Source organism: Cydia splendana, chromosome 18, assembly GCF_910591565.1.
Source record: "Cydia splendana chromosome 18, ilCydSple1.2, whole genome shotgun sequence".
Taxonomy (NCBI): Eukaryota; Metazoa; Arthropoda; class Insecta; order Lepidoptera; family Tortricidae; genus Cydia; species Cydia splendana.
In genome coordinates this window covers 1,936,462-1,951,925 of record NC_085977.1, presented here as the reverse complement: position 1 = coordinate 1,951,925, position 15,464 = coordinate 1,936,462, and the positions used below count along the sequence as shown (strand labels likewise).

At 36.6% G+C, this 15,464-nt stretch overlaps 2 protein-coding genes across 2 annotated transcripts; one reads left to right on the top strand and one right to left on the bottom strand.

Moving 5' to 3' along the window:
* Positions 1–221: 221 nt before the first annotated feature.
* LOC134799354 (phosphatidylglycerophosphatase and protein-tyrosine phosphatase 1) lies at positions 222–6,189 on the top strand. The gene is made up of 6 exons (XM_063771763.1): positions 222–312; positions 404–550; positions 1,795–1,875; positions 4,498–4,601; positions 5,017–5,146; positions 6,029–6,189. Exons 1-6 carry the CDS (start codon positions 310–312, stop codon positions 6,149–6,151), a joined length of 588 nt encoding a protein of 195 aa, XP_063627833.1. The 5' UTR covers positions 222–309; the 3' UTR covers positions 6,152–6,189.
* Positions 6,190–8,288: 2,099 nt separating this feature from the next.
* LOC134799355 (succinate dehydrogenase [ubiquinone] cytochrome b small subunit, mitochondrial) lies at positions 8,289–15,264 on the bottom strand. Its single transcript, XM_063771764.1, has 4 exons — positions 15,127–15,264; positions 13,903–14,042; positions 13,430–13,611; positions 8,289–10,311 (listed from the first exon to the last, which is right to left on the bottom strand). The coding sequence occupies exons 1-4, from the start codon at positions 15,155–15,157 to the stop codon at positions 10,119–10,121; spliced, it is 546 nt and encodes a 181-aa protein (XP_063627834.1). The 5' UTR covers positions 15,158–15,264; the 3' UTR covers positions 8,289–10,118.
* Between the last annotated feature and the right edge of the window lie 200 nt (positions 15,265–15,464).

Sequence of the window (15,464 nt, the reverse complement as noted above, 5' to 3'; positions counted from 1 at the left end):
GCTGGAGAAACAGATAATATTTGACGTGAGATACTTTATACCTCCCTTTAAATAATTTCTAGCAGAAAACTCACTCACGCTCTTGCTGAAGTGCACCCAGGACACGGAAACCGTGGTTACGTATGTGATGTGCAACCACTCTACTATAATGAATGGCAGGTTTTACTGTTACAATAATGGCAACATTACAAAACGTCACTGTCATGTGTACAAACGTCGAACTGACTGACAGCTGATCTGTGCTAGCAGTTTCAAAGGAGGACGCACAACAAAATTAATTCAAATCGCCCCACCACGACCGCTTTCACCATGGTACGGCAATGGCATCTTCATTACCGAGTGGCATGTCTTGAACACCGGTCCGTTCCTACCGTTGGTATTTTAAGTTAACTGTAAATTCTAGGGCACAGCTATGTTCGCGAGGGTGACTTTCTATCCAACTTTATTTTACAATGTGATGATGGAGAGGATGACCAGCCGGCGCTGGTATGACCGGATGGATGACACGGTGATCCTTGGTGCCCTGCCTTTCCAGGGGATGACGAAACAGGTACTCATTTGAGGTTATAATCTGTAGTTTTTGCCTTGGAAAGTGAAACTTTTTGAAAGGGAAATTTAGTTTAATTGAATGAATGGTCAGCGTGTGACGTTTGGTTTACTTATTTGCATAGTTTTGTTAACATTGTTTGCTAATGTCTGTCTTAGTTAAACTTGAAATATGTACTTAATGTTAGTTTTGTATGGGTATAGGGTAATAATGTATGCCAATAATGTGTTTGTCCAGTGATTAGTAACTGAACCGGTGTCATAAACTAATGGCAAACAAATACCAGTTAAGGTGCTGGCCTTACTGCATGAACTGTAATTGTCAATACTAATGTAGAGTTGTATTTAAAACTCTAATTTGTGGTATGTTGCAAAGTATAGGCAAGTTAGATCAATCTTTAGAATGATAACTACACATTGGTAACTCGTGGCATTTAGGTAGCACTTAAAAGATTAGTGATGAGCACACATTGGTAACTCATGGCACTTGACAGTTTCTAACAGACTAGTGATGTGACAATGTTCTTCCTATATGAGTCGAGAAAAAGAAACCACTAAAAAAAGGAAATAATTAAACTAATCTTTTAAGTGCTACCTAAATGCCACGAGTTACCAATGTGTAATGATAACTTTGAATTAGATTACTTGCTTCAGCTGGCTAGCAGGTAATAAACAGTTAAAGAATTTAATTTCAGTACCATTTCAGTGACAATCAAATATGAAAGCTGCTAGGGATCTTATACTATTGTCACTGTGACAAGGTATGAAATGATACTGAAATTGAATTCCTTGACCATATGATGACTGCTCCCCTAATACACATCTATATCTTATAAGATTTGTTAAAATTGTAACTCTTATAAGTTTATAAAATTAGTCTAAAAGTAATAAAGCTATGCACTATTCAAGTGTTCCACAGGCACTAATTATAACAGTAATCCGTCAACAGGCACCTCATATAACTTATATACTAACAACCCGCCCCAGCTACGCACGGGTTAACAAATTATACACCTAAACCTTCCTCAAGAATCACTCTGTTGATAGGTGAAAACCACATGAAAATCCGTTCACACAAACGGACGCGGCAGGGGACTTTCTTTTATAAGGTGTAGTTGAAAACTGGCCAAAATTTGAAAAATTTAAAATTACAGTTAAATAAATAAATTTTAAAGTACTCTCTGTCTGGATGATGTATTATGAAATCAAATGTAAAATAATTTTAAAATATAAATGTGTTTTTTGCAGTTGAAGGAGGAGGAAAATTTAAAGGCAGTAGTGTCAATGAATGAGACATATGAATTAAAGATATTTTCAAATGATGCCGAGGTAAGATCCTAATTTTTGCTTGTTTGTTATACAAGTAAGGTATTTTGGTTATTGCAAATGTTAAATTATTGATAATTGTTTACACTATGGGTACTGGCATGCCTGAAATAAAAGCTTTTTATTTATTTTAATAGCTTTCAAATGTCTGGTAATTCAGAATTTTCCTGGCTCCAATTTCACCACGGTGACAGGTGCGACAATTGTAAAACATCACTGTTGCTGACGTCACAGGCATCCATGGGCTACGGTTACCGCTTAACATCGGGCGGGCCGTATTCCTGTTTGCCACCATCATTGTTTTATTAAAAAAAACTTTATTATATCGGAAAAAAACAGATATTTCTCTTGCTAAGTTTATGACAATTGTCACAAGAAACACTACAATTGTCACGAAATTCCGACATATAACTCATTACCTGTCAAGAATTACCTACAATTCTTCTAAATCTTGACAATTGTCAGAAACTTCGCAAAAGAAATATCTGCTTTTTTCCGATATAATAAAGTTTTTTTAAATAATACAATGATGGTGGCAAACAGGAATACGGCCCGCCCGATGGTAAGTGGTAACCGTAGCCCATGGATGCCTGTGACGTCAGCAACAGTGATTTTACAATTGTCGCACCTGTCGCCGTGGTGAAATTGGGGCCTGATCTATCAGATTTTGCTCCATTTGTTTTTTGGATATTACTTGAACAATTCCTATGTACTCATAATTAATTTAGTTGAAATACATAATACCTACTCATGAGGACTTCCCTAATTCCCTTTGTCTAACAAAACTTACCAGGCAAATCCAATGACCCATAAAAACAATGTTATTCTCCTTATTTGTTATGACTAACATTATATATAATAATTTGAGTGATTTAACTTTAACGTGTTTTTTCGGCGTGTTTTAGATCTATTAAACTTGTTTCTAATTCTATATCTCAATTTAACTCCAATCATGCTTCTTTCCATGGACCTTTGACATACTTGTAGTTTGTTTAAGTTGCTCTTAGTTAAAGTCCTAAATGACTAACATTAGCTATTATTCATTAACACATCCACTGCCAGACCCGCTAGGGGGTTCCCTGTTCATAAGCGCTTTTTGCTACATACGGTTTTTCCCGTGTTATCGGCTAAGTACACTCGTAGCGTGTAGCTCGCGCCGGCACTGATTATAGTGAATATGTTAACATCTATTTTGATTGACATGAAGGGCATTTTGTTTAAGATTCTCAATAGGAGCACTTAAGTTTTGTACATACACAAATAATAATATGTGTGTTACATTCTAAAGTGATGTTAATTATAAGTTTATTATATTAGGAGTCTCGATATTATAGACATGATATTGAACCTCTTTACAGTAATACAAGATTTTCAATGAGATATGCATAAATATACACCAATAAATTATAATATGTAATTAACATCACTTGCGTGGGTGCCCCAAGTTAGCACACATGAAAATAATATATTGATAAGAAGTTCAGTCAGTTTATGTGAAAAAGTTATGAAAATCAATAGTGGTTGTAAAACTCTCACATCCATAATATCCATTTTTGTCCTATTTCATCTTCATCGCATAGTTTTGTGACAATAATTCCTGTATCATGTACATGTTCTACGTGATTTGTATTTCCCGCAATTCTACGATATTAATGAGTAATTTACCGCTCCAATTTCATTGTTTCATTCATAACTTCAGCAAAATTGATTTGAAAGCCACGCAAAGGGTTAAGAGTACTTGTACTTTCGCCCACTGTTAACTGACAGTTCATAAACCTTATTACAAAAGGCATGAGGCCCATGGACAGTTAAGAGTGTTGCCGTTTGTACCTCACCTACCATTTTAGTCTCCCAATAATGCTTGGCGGGAAACAACAGACGTCAGATTTTTCTAATGTAAATATAGTTCACAGTTCAATGCATATTGTTCCCAATATATCCTTATGAATGATCGTTTTGTTACGATAAGTTAACAAACTGTAGATCTGTGGGGTCCTTGTCAGTAAATAGATCGCGTTGGTAGATCGTAGTGCGTGCGTGCGAGAAGTCATGTTTTATTTACATTAGGTACTTTGTTTTTATTGTATAGTTTTTCTACTTCCTCCTTTATTGTTTATTGTAAAGTGATAGTGATAATATTGTAAAGAAGTGTAAAGAAAAACTATCACCAATGTCATGCTGCTGCCTACTTATGTAGGTAATAGTTGAGTACTTCCGTCAAGTCCAAAGGTTAGAAAGGTTATTTCGTTAATCTCGTCGACGAAGGCGGGCGTAGGTCGTTTTAGTTATTTCTGCTGCTGATGGTACCTAATCTGCGCTCTAAGGGTCGGTTGCACCAAACCGTCTGTCCCCGTTAAAGCGTTCGCTAAATTTAGTTGTAAGAGAAATTTCATACTTCACTGCTGTTTGACGTTAATCAGTCTGTTAAATGTGGTTGGTGCAACTGGGCCTAATTCTGGGGTTTTTGACTGCAGCGCGCGTAATAAGTTAGTTAAATGTTCTCCTGGGGGTAAAGTTGTTGTTTAACCCTTAATGCCATGCAATATTGTTAGCTGAAAAGCGAGAGATTTAAAAGTTGGATTTTACACTTAATTTATCACCTTTTTCCTTCATTGTTTGTTTCAGAAATGGCGCGAGCACGGCGTAGAGTTCCTACAGCTAGCGACGACGGACATATTCGAGACCCCGGACCAGGACAAGCTGTACGAAGGAGTTAGGTTCATTAACAGGTGAGCCTAGTCTAGTAATTTAAATAATTAGGTAATGGAAACGTACTATAAGTCACACACTTGACTCATTGGTAAACCTTATGTCTTTGGAATAAGGTCCACAACTCGACAAACATTAAACTTTGTCATTGATAACACATTATGCTCTTTTTCACTTTATTTATTTGTCATTTCTTTATTGTTGGGTAACATCTACATAGTACATACCCAAAAAGATCTTGACAATGTTGTTGTCATAGCGGCAACATATGTATACATGCAAACACCGAAATAAACTACAGTAAACCTATTAGTTTTCTTAAAATATAGCCCGCTGACAAAAAGGGTAATAGGGTTCCTTTTGTCTTTCGGGTACGGAACCCTTATATGTCATGGAAAGTTAAACACCTAAAAGATGTATATGTTGTCGTTCCAGGTTTCTGCCAATTGACAGTAAAATAAAGCGGATAACAAGTGAGAATCCAGTGAACAGTGGCACAGTGTACGTGCACTGCAAGGCCGGGCGGACCCGCAGCGCGACGCTAGTCGGCTGCTACCTTATGATGGTACGTTTCTGCCAAATAGTTATTCAAATATTCTTTCTACTCCCGTACTTTTATTTGTCATATAAAGGGCACATCTTTGAAACCCTACCTTATAGTTGTCAAGACAAGTCTTTAGTCTATTCCCCAAAAACTCATTTGTGCATACACGCAGTATCTTTTAGGCACTTTTCGATACTTCGTGTAATGACCACTTAAAAAATATTGTATGAAATACATTGTTGCCAACCTTATTTTAAATGTCATCTCTAACAAGTGAACCATAGACATGTTTTTTTTTTCTATCATTCAAGTCCACTAGATGACATGAAAAATATTTGTTAAATTTACAATTTTATTGGTCGTAGAAAAAGTATTGTATGCAACGTTGTTTAACTGTGTCAAAAAATACTCGTGGCGTATTTATTAACCATTTTCGGTTTGGCCTCAAATTGTTACTCAGGCCACTCGCCTTTTTTGACCTCTCTTAAACAACGGTTGCATAAAATACTATTATCTAACGTTTGGAACCAATGGTTAAATATTCTTAAAAAAATAAAACAAGTGATTTGTTTTTTGACCAATGATACAAAGCCACAGATACGAAATATTGTTCCTCATCTTTATCAGCTGATTTACCTTCTTAGAGCATTTAATAACTAGAGTCGGCTTTAAGAGCTTACTCCTCTGCCGAAAAACTTGCACAATTGAGCAAACTTGTATGGACTGACATGGCTATTTGTACGTTACGTACAAATCATGTAGAAATAGCAATACATTTTGACGTCCCCTCCCCCGCAAAAATCGGCAGACTATTTCGTATAGAAAATGACAGCCATGACGTCTCCAGTTACTAAATGCTCTAAGATTTACCTTACATCAGTTCATTAAAAAATTTTTTTTTAGAAAAATGGCTGGTCGCCGGCGGAGGCAGTAGAGCACATGCGTACTCGACGACCACACATATTGCTGCACACCAAGCAGTGGGAGGCGCTGCAGATATTCCATAGGACTCATGTGCAGGCGTAGCTAGCGGCAATGTAGGCAAGAAATATACTAGAGGGAAAAATTCGCGATTTCAGCGAAGAGCCAATTTCCATATAATCCGAAAAGGATAAAAAAGGTTGGAGAACCCTGTTCTATAGTCTGTATCTTTAGGTATTTAAATAAAAGTAAACAATTTGTACATTTTCGGGTAGTTATAACATCTATTGGTTAACCAACCAAATACAAAACCGCCTGGATCAGTCACTGAACGACCTGACTTTAACCTACATTATTTGATCGTGTAATGTTTTCATCTTCCCTCAACTGCCTTAAGGAGCCATTTGAGGGTAGATTTTATTTACTTTTATTTAAATACCTAAAGATACAGAGTATAGACGATCGGAGTCGGATACCAATACAAGATGGTTTAATAATAAGTACCGACCCTGAGACTTGTTGTAAAAAATGCTATTTCCTTCCTACATCACAAGGCTAATCACTCTAATCAGGGGCCCGTTTCTCAAAAGCTTGTAACTTGTAATACAAGTGGAAGTCCCTTTTCTAACAAAAGCTGTCAAAGTGACATCCTCTTGTATTACAAGTTACAAGCTTTTGAGGAACGGGCCCCAGATGTCCATATTCTCTTTTAGCATCTAGCATATTTCTACAGACTACGTAAGCGATATAGGTATAGATAGGAAATATTTTAAATTTAATAAACGAAGATGCATCTAACAATCATACCACACTCTCATCTCAGGCAGATGCTTTTTTGTGTGTTTAGGTAAATTTGTTATCGCATCGTAGAGGCTAACTACGAGCATAATAAAGCGTCATGTATACATGAGTCAGCGCTTTTTTACCTATGTGAAATTCCATTAAATTACCATTCGTTCAATTCGTCCCATAAATTGCGTGATTTACATCTTACGATGATTTATAAATTATAATGCCTATATGACGCTTCAGCCTCTATATGAAATTTGTTGGATTAATTTTCAATCTGGGTCTTATTTATTTAGACTGTCAGAATTCTCAGATATTTCGAATAAGTACAATTGAGTCGCTTAACTTCAAACTCGGATAAATCCAACTGTCAGATTTGCGATTTTGGTATTAGGAAAAGGTAGGGTAGATATTTGCTAAGATGGTCGAATGGATTTACCCGAGTTTGAAGCTAAGCGACACATTTTGTGGTTCGTAGGATACAACAACATTAGGTAGCTCAAATTAATTTATAACGTAAATAAAGGGTCTCTATTGTTTTCAATAAAGTTTTAAGTCATAATGTATTGCTTGTCCGCAATTTCATTAGTCATAATTTGGTTTTTCTCAGAAACGCGTAACTTTTCAGGATTGCCATAAAGCAAACCTAACCTAACCTATCTATAGGATAACCTTACGGAAATCCTGAAATGTTAACGGTTTCAGAATTATGACTAATGATAATCTGACAATCATTACGTTATGACTTTCAATAATTATGTCAAACAAAGGGATCTGCGGAAATACCTAAAATATGTTCATAATAGCAGAATTACCTTTATGTAATAAAATAATAGTATTTCGTCTACCTCCAAGTACATATGTGAAAATAATTATGCTGAGTATTTTTATATATCCATTGTTTTGGTTTGCACTATTTAAATGAAAATGTAGGTACACAGGTATCCATCTGAATATTTTGTGAAGTACCTATATGGACCTAGTACACAAATTAAAACAAAAATTGCTATTACCTTTAGGTATGCACTACTAGATCTAAATAAAGAGATAAATTATTTATTTATTGGTATTATAAAGAATTTAAAGCTACTTTAATTCAAGAGCAATAGCTTTATTTTTTTTTTATCAATGACAAATAAAGAAAAATGCATTACAATGAAATATATGAATGTTATTTAACTAAATCATGTGTTTTTAATGCCATTTGATGATCATAGGTTCTGCAATCGATTTCGCTTTTTAGACGTCGTATTCCTATGAAAATATGTCGATATAACTAACTCTGTAACCCTAGGTTTGGGGTAAAACACCTTATGATTGGCGCGAAAAATACAAAACTGCGTACGCAGTTACTAAGGTCTAACATGTCAATAAAAATACCAATTATATGCGCGTTTACCCTACTCCTATACTGGTTGATATTTGAGGGATATGATTGAAAAAAAAAACAGAATAAAAGGTACTTCCTTTATTAAACTATAATAAATTAATCACATCAAAACCCCCCGATACTTCACAGCACAATCATAACTACGCTAAACCGAATTAATACTTTCAAAAAGTAAAGAATTGTGCTACACATTAAGTACCTGGTATTGTCTCGAATGAGCGCATTCATTTATTAGGTAAGTGTAAAATAGTTTTTAAACTGATACACGAAATACTTTAGCTTTTAAGTCACATGACAATATATTTCACGATTCGTACAAGTATCATGTACAAGAGCTTACGTAATAAATGAACGGCCCCAAGCCAGATGTCTGATTCGAGGCAAGCATGCAAATATACAAATAGTCCATATGTTAAAAAAATATTTCATTTTAAATACATAAGCCAATAAAATCTCATTAAAATTTCGAATTTGTCACTAAAATAAATAATTACAGCCTCGGGTAACCTTAAAAAATTCTAAAAGATGACCTAAAGGTAATAAATACATTCTCGAGTCAAATATCTGGCAAAAATTTCAAAATATCCTAGTTATTGGTAAAATTTGCCGCCATACACTTGGTTCAGTGCCCTTCAAAATGCTGTTGTTTCAATTCACTAAAAAGAATTGAATCAACTATTATATTATTAATGGGATATTATCTATGAAAAGGGACCTTATTGTCGATGGCGCTTACGCCGCACAGCGTCGCGCAGCATTGTATTTATATCGGAGCATCGTTATAATGGCTTATAAGCACCATCGACAATAATGTCCCTTTTCATAGATAACGTCACATTTACGTATTGAACTTTATAGTAGCAAATATTACTTATAACTCAAACGTTGATTGTGCAAATCGCAAGCGCCAGTAGAAACTAAAAAAAAGCGCCAAGGCCCTTACAAAAAAAATAACTACATGTATTGCCAAATTTCAATTGTTCCAGACAATTGAATTTAAACTGAATCACTTAAAATATCTGGTTCTAGCGATTTGCAAATACGTCTTAACCCTTTCCATATGCATGTGGTTTTTTATAGTAATCTTTTAGTAGGAGCATTCCACGTGTCTACAAAGTACAAACGCGAGTTTTTTTCGTCTAATTACCACTGTAATTATTTGACGACGCTTTTTCTAAACATGAAAAGAAACTCCTATACTTAATTAGCCGGGTCTACACAGAGCGAGCATAATACGCGAAGCAATTTCCTCGCGCATAAAACGGCCAGTGTAGACGTGCCTCGGCCGAGGCGGCTATTAAGCACGAGGTTCTAAATCGGGCACTTTTGGCGGTAAAATTTTGAAGTAAATAGAGAATAATAGTCTATTTGAGATTATTTTAACCTTTTGGCCGCCACGTCAACGAATTAACAACCAACTCGTTAATATATGAAGTCGTGGCGTGTAGGGCACGAAATGTACTGACTTTATATCAAGTCAATGGCGGCGAAAAGGTTAATATTAGGTATGCCACAATTAGTTCCCGATAAATATCTTCTGCGGAGTTCTGTCTAATGCTAAAAAATATACCTAACACGGTAAAAAAAATCGCATTCATACCGGACAAGATAGACCAGCCATTCTCAAAGTGTGCAAAGCCTTTGTTGGGGGCTCCGCGAGAAAAAGCGAAAACAAATCAATAACCAGCTCTTTATCTCTGGTCCACGTCCACAGTTGATTTGTGAAACGAAAGTTTTAAATTTGGGGCTCCGTCAAATATTTTGCTTTCCAAAAGGGTCCCGTCGCCAAAAAACTTTGAGAACCGTTGAGATAGACAATTCCGTAGAACGCTCGATCACGAGATCTAGATTTCTTCATACATACATATAAAAAGGGCCGTATCCACTCAAAGCCTACGCCTGCTTAGCCTTAACCCCCCAGAACTGTTTGACGGCGTTAGCGAGGCCGACGTCATGGCTGATGATGTAGAAGAGGCCGCCGAGGGTCGCGATGGAGATGAGGTAGACGAGGCCGATGGCCAGCTTCGGGATGAAGGGGCCGAAAATGCTGGCGCGGACGTAGTCAACAGCTATGGCTTCGAGACCCCTGGAATAGTCGTCATGAGTTAATTTTAATAGTATTTTGTGCAACGTCATATATATATCATCGGATGACAAGCAAAAGTCACTAAGTACCACCACAAGTTCATAGCCATAGTGAACCATATTAGTACTAAAAGAAGGTAGATTTTTGATTAAATTTTTTTTAGTAATTAGTGACTTGCTTGTCACCTGACGACATAAATATATATTTCGGGGATCTCGGAAACTGCTCTGATTTCGATGAAATTTGCTATATGACCTAATATGGGGATTTTAGGGGGAGAAAAATCGATCTAGCTAGGTCTTATCTCCGCGATTTCTGCGCTGTTTTGTGTTTTTATATGTTTTCCGAGCAAAACTTATGCTCCCAGATATTTATAAATAAAATATAAGTAGGTAAATATGTAGATCTTTGCCTAGAAGTCAGAATAAAAAAAAATTAAGCATATTATGCTCAAAATAATTGCCATTACATCTTATCCAGGCGCTATACTTACTCTAACTCTTACCTGATTAGAGGATATAACCAAACGGAGTAGTCATTAACAGGCGTTCCCCTCTGTCAAAAATAGGCGGCCAATGGTCATACACATTGTATACATTTATCTGACACGTCCTTTTTACGTTACGTATACATTTGACGTGCCCCTCCCCCGCAAAAATCGGCAGACTGTTTTGTAGGTACCAAAAATTACAAACAAGGCGTCTCCGTTTGGTTCCTGATATCCTCCAAGGATGGAACTAATGAAAGAAGTCGCGGGTAAAACTATACTGCAAAACGTAATTCAAGACCAAAAAAAGTAAGACAATGTTGCCACTTTTTACTAGCGCGTCTTGTATTTATGTAAAAATAAGTAAATAAAAGTACTTTTTTAAATCGTAGGAGTAAAATTACTAATAAATAAATTATCTTAGCGTGATTATTTATCAAAAGACATTTACTATTTTACAAACAAATTATTGCAATGGCAACATTGACTTAATTTTTTTGGTCTTGATTTACGTTTTGCAGTTTAGTTGTTAATAAATTGATAACCTGTGCACCACTCGGCGGTTTACTCGGCGCCCCCGTATTCTTCATATTCTTCCAGATTTTCCAAAATGCCCTAGCGATCCCGATATCATTGAAGTTCAGGTAGAATAGCCCTCCTAATGTCACGGCAGTCATGAGGTACACTATGACCATGGCGAGCTTGGGGATCACCTCGCCGAAGAGGAGCACGCGGATGTATTCCACCACCATGGCTTCGAGGCCCCTGGGATAAGGGGAGGGGGGGTAAGGATTAGGATGGTATTGGTGGGACTTGGATATAATGAGATAAGGAATGCAGTGGGTAATAATAATAATACGGGGGTCTCGACGCCAGTTACAACTTTGTTCCTTTCGGTGTCGAGACCCTCGGTCCGTGGGGCCCGGGATTTGGCCAAACGGCTGGTTGAGGTCACTGGGGATAAAAGAGCTGACAGCTTCCTCGCTCAATGAATAAGCGTTGCGATTCAGCGAGGACATGGTGCCAGTATCTTTGGCACTATGCCCCAGGGGCCCTCGTTTTATAAGTATTAGTTTTAGTTTGTAGGTATTTTTAATTTTAGGTTACTTTTTATTGTAAGGAATGCAGGTGAGAATGTAGTGGGAGCAGGCCAAAAGCTTGGAGACTCCTGTCTGTATCTTTAGGTATTTAAAAAACCGGGCAAGTGCGAGTCGGACTCGCGCACGAAGGGTTCCGTACCATAATGCAAAAAAACGTCAAAAAAAAGGTCACCCATCCAAGTACTGACCGCGCCCGACGTTGCTTAACTTCGGTCAAAAATCACGTTTGTTGTATGGGAGCCCCACTTAAATCTTTATTTTATTAGTGTAGTAAATGAAGCAAGTTGTTGTATGGAGACCCATGCATTAATTTCTCAGTCGATGAAATTTAGCTTGGTTATTGTATAGTATGAGCCGAGACTAACATATAAATATCCAAAAAAAAAAACACTCCTAAGTTAGGTAAAAACACAAATCTGATTATATATTGAACCGAGTAATTCCTCAGTCCAAAATTATTTTACAAAATAAGTTATTTGTATCAGTATGTGATACTAGAAAAAAATCTAAAAGTTTTATCAAACATGAGAATATTTTTTTATGAGAATTCCTTTTTTTGACGCTCATTTTCATCGGAAAATTGCTCTGTCATTTTTATCTTCTTATATGATCTTAGAATATAATTTGGCGCAGTGAGTAAAAAAATCCAAAAAAAAATGCGTACCCAAATGTATGTATTATAGAATTATTAAAAACTGAGAGTGGAATTTTTTAGATTTTCATTTTGTAGGTATAAAACGGCAATTAAATGGCATTCCAGTGTAAAAATTAGACAGCAATTTTCCGGTCCAAGACACGCCAAAAAATTATATTTTATTAATACTGGTATTTCTGCTGGGATATTGTTTTTGATATTTCATATATTGTTGCAATACGTTACATGAATATGTATGGTGAAGAAAGTTTGAACGGAACATTTTTCCGTAAAAAGATATTAACGATTTAAGACTTTAGGTATTTACTTTAATTCTATTATTATTATTCTTTGGAAATTTATACAATACTTTTTATTTATTGATTCTTTATCATACTGTAAAGCTGGCTGGCTGAGGAATTACGCGGGGTCCACTACCTTTATTTACTACACTATATTCTGTTTTTAGTATTTGTTGTTATAGCGGCAACAGAAATACATCATATGTGAAAATTTGAACTGTCTAGCTATCACGGTTCGTGAGATACATCCTGGTGACAGACGGACGGACGGACGGACAGCGGAGTCTTAGTAATAGGGTCCCGTTTTACCCTTTGGGTACGAAACTCTAAAAAGAGTAAACAATATCTACCCTCAAATGGCTTCTTAAGCCAGTTGAGGGTAGATCAAAACATTACATGATAAAATAATGTAGGTTAAAGTCAGGTCGTTCAGTGACAGATCCAGGTGGGTTTGTATTTGGTTGGTTAATCATTAAATGTTATACCCGAAAATGTACAAATTATTTGTCTACTTTTACCTAAAGATACAGAGTATAGGTTGCTCTGCTAAGTACCTATTACCATCCTTAACATACAAGTTAGAACATGCACTTACCAGAAGCTGTGTGCAGTGATGAGAATAGCCAGCACCGAGTCAAACACTTTGTTAGGCATGAGCAGCGCCAAGGGGACGAGCGGCACCATGGCAGCTGTGACCGCCTTCTCGATGACCCACAGCTTGGAGTGGTCGTGCGCGTGCTCGGCCAGCGCGGGCGCCGTCGTGCGGAAGGAGCGCACCTGAGACAATCGAGGTTCAAGTTACAATTTACACTGTTGCGTACTTTATTAACTCATCTTAGCATAAAAAGGTTTCGGTGAAGGAAAACATGGTGAGGAAACCGGACTAATCCCAATAAGGCCTAGTTTACCCTCTGGGTTGGAAGGTCAGATGGCAGTCGCTTTCGTAAAAACTAGTGCCTACGCCAATTCCTGTGATTAGTTACCAAGCGGACCCCGGGCTGCCAAGAGCCATGGCACAACGCCGGGACAATGCAAGATAGAAGACTTAGCATAAAAAGGCATACTCACAGCGTTAAGAATAGGCGTGCTATTGCTCTGGTTAAGAGCTAAGCTCTTGAGGGGCACGGAGGCGGCCGCGGCGCGCTGTGCGAAGGCAGGTTGTGTTGCTAGCTGCATTACTTGCTGGCTGAATATGCGGCTTGTGCATGCTGAAACATGATATTCGTTTTACATTTTTAACATCTGTTGCAGTTCGTTTTTAGGATTCCATACCCAAAGGGTAAAAACGGGACCCTATTACTAAGACTCTGCTGTCCGTCCGTCTGTCTGTCATCAGGCTGTATCTTATGAACCGTGAAGCTAGACAGTTGAAATTTTCACAGATGATGTATTTCTGTTGCCACTATAACAACAATAACTAAAAACAGAATAACACAAATATTTAAGTGGGGCTCCCATACAACAAAGATGCTTTATTTGCCGTTTTTTGCATAATGGTACAGAACCCTTAATGCACGAGTCCGTCTCTCCGACTCCGATACCACACTTAGTGCAGCAGGTTTTACAGCCTGCCTGATGAAAAGCTATCAGCTCTGCCTGCCCCAACCTTAAATGTGCCTGATCAACTCCAGAGGTATCACAGGTGCCGTTTCAGCCCCTTACAAACCTGTGTACTCATTTTTTGAAGCACATTTTTTAACTAAGTATATATAATTTCCAGGGTCATGTAATAAGCATGAGTAAAATGAATGTGTTACAACATTACTTCTACCAAGCTCCTAGCCTAGCTGATAGGACCGAATAACAACAAAAATAGCTATCTTTTGAACTAAATTTAATTTAGTTCAAAACTTTTATTAGTGATTAATGTGACTTGAGGGATTACCCAAACAATTACAATTTACAAAACATTAGGTAGTATGTTTTGTAATTGATAGTACATTAAAAATATTTAAGTATGGTAATTATGACGTCAATAGTCATTGACGTGATCTAGATTCTAGAAGATTATACAATATTAAAAGTTAATGTTAGTAAACATTTGAAAATTACCACCATTATTATTATATTAATCAAAAACAAGACAGCTATGAAACAATTCTAACCTAAAATGTAATAAATAGTTTTATTGCAGATGAATGTTGAGATCGTAATTGTTGCATAATAACTATAAATTAGTTTAAATACCTTAGAATTTCACTAATGACATGAATAATTAAGCATTCTAAATGCATCTAGAAAAACAAAACATCTGTTATGTAATAGTATTTACAATTGATAGAAAAATATTACCTGAATTGCGAAGAAACATGGAGAAAGCCATCTTTAAAATGTACAAACAAAAAAAGCCACAAGACACTTATATATTCGGTGGAATTAAAAATAATTCCACGATTCCCTTCGCAAATTTCGAAATTCGTGTAAGTGTCGTTCATTCAAAGTTGACAGTGGCATTAATTTTCATTCGTTCAATTACGGCACATCATTCATTCGAGAAAGTTTCGTTCGGAATGTTGGACATGCTTGATGATGCTTGACATTTAATAGACACCTTTAATTAACATCTGTGTGATGGTAGCTATGGATAGGGCTGCCATTTATTGTGGGTTATTTGGTTTAGTAGAATATTT

What these genes read in the sequence shown, in the direction of transcription:
- LOC134799354 (XM_063771763.1), top strand. An exon ending in GGAGTTAGGTTCATTAACAG is followed by an intron (nt 4,602 to 5,016) that starts GTGAGCCTAGTC and finishes TTGTCGTTCCAG; the next exon opens with GTTTCTGCCAATTGACAGTA. An exon ending in TCGGCTGCTACCTTATGATG is followed by an intron (nt 5,147 to 6,028) that starts GTACGTTTCTGC and finishes ATTTTTTTTTAG; the next exon opens with AAAAATGGCTGGTCGCCGGC.
- LOC134799355 (XM_063771764.1), bottom strand. Translation starts at nt 15,157, where the DNA reads ATGGCTTTCTCCATGTTTCTTCGCAATTCAG. An exon ending in CATGTTTCTTCGCAATTCAG is followed by an intron (nt 14,043 to 15,126) that starts GTAATATTTTTC and finishes ATCATGTTTCAG; the next exon opens with CATGCACAAGCCGCATATTC. An exon ending in GCACGCCTATTCTTAACGCT is followed by an intron (nt 13,612 to 13,902) that starts GTGAGTATGCCT and finishes CGATTGTCTCAG; the next exon opens with GTGCGCTCCTTCCGCACGAC.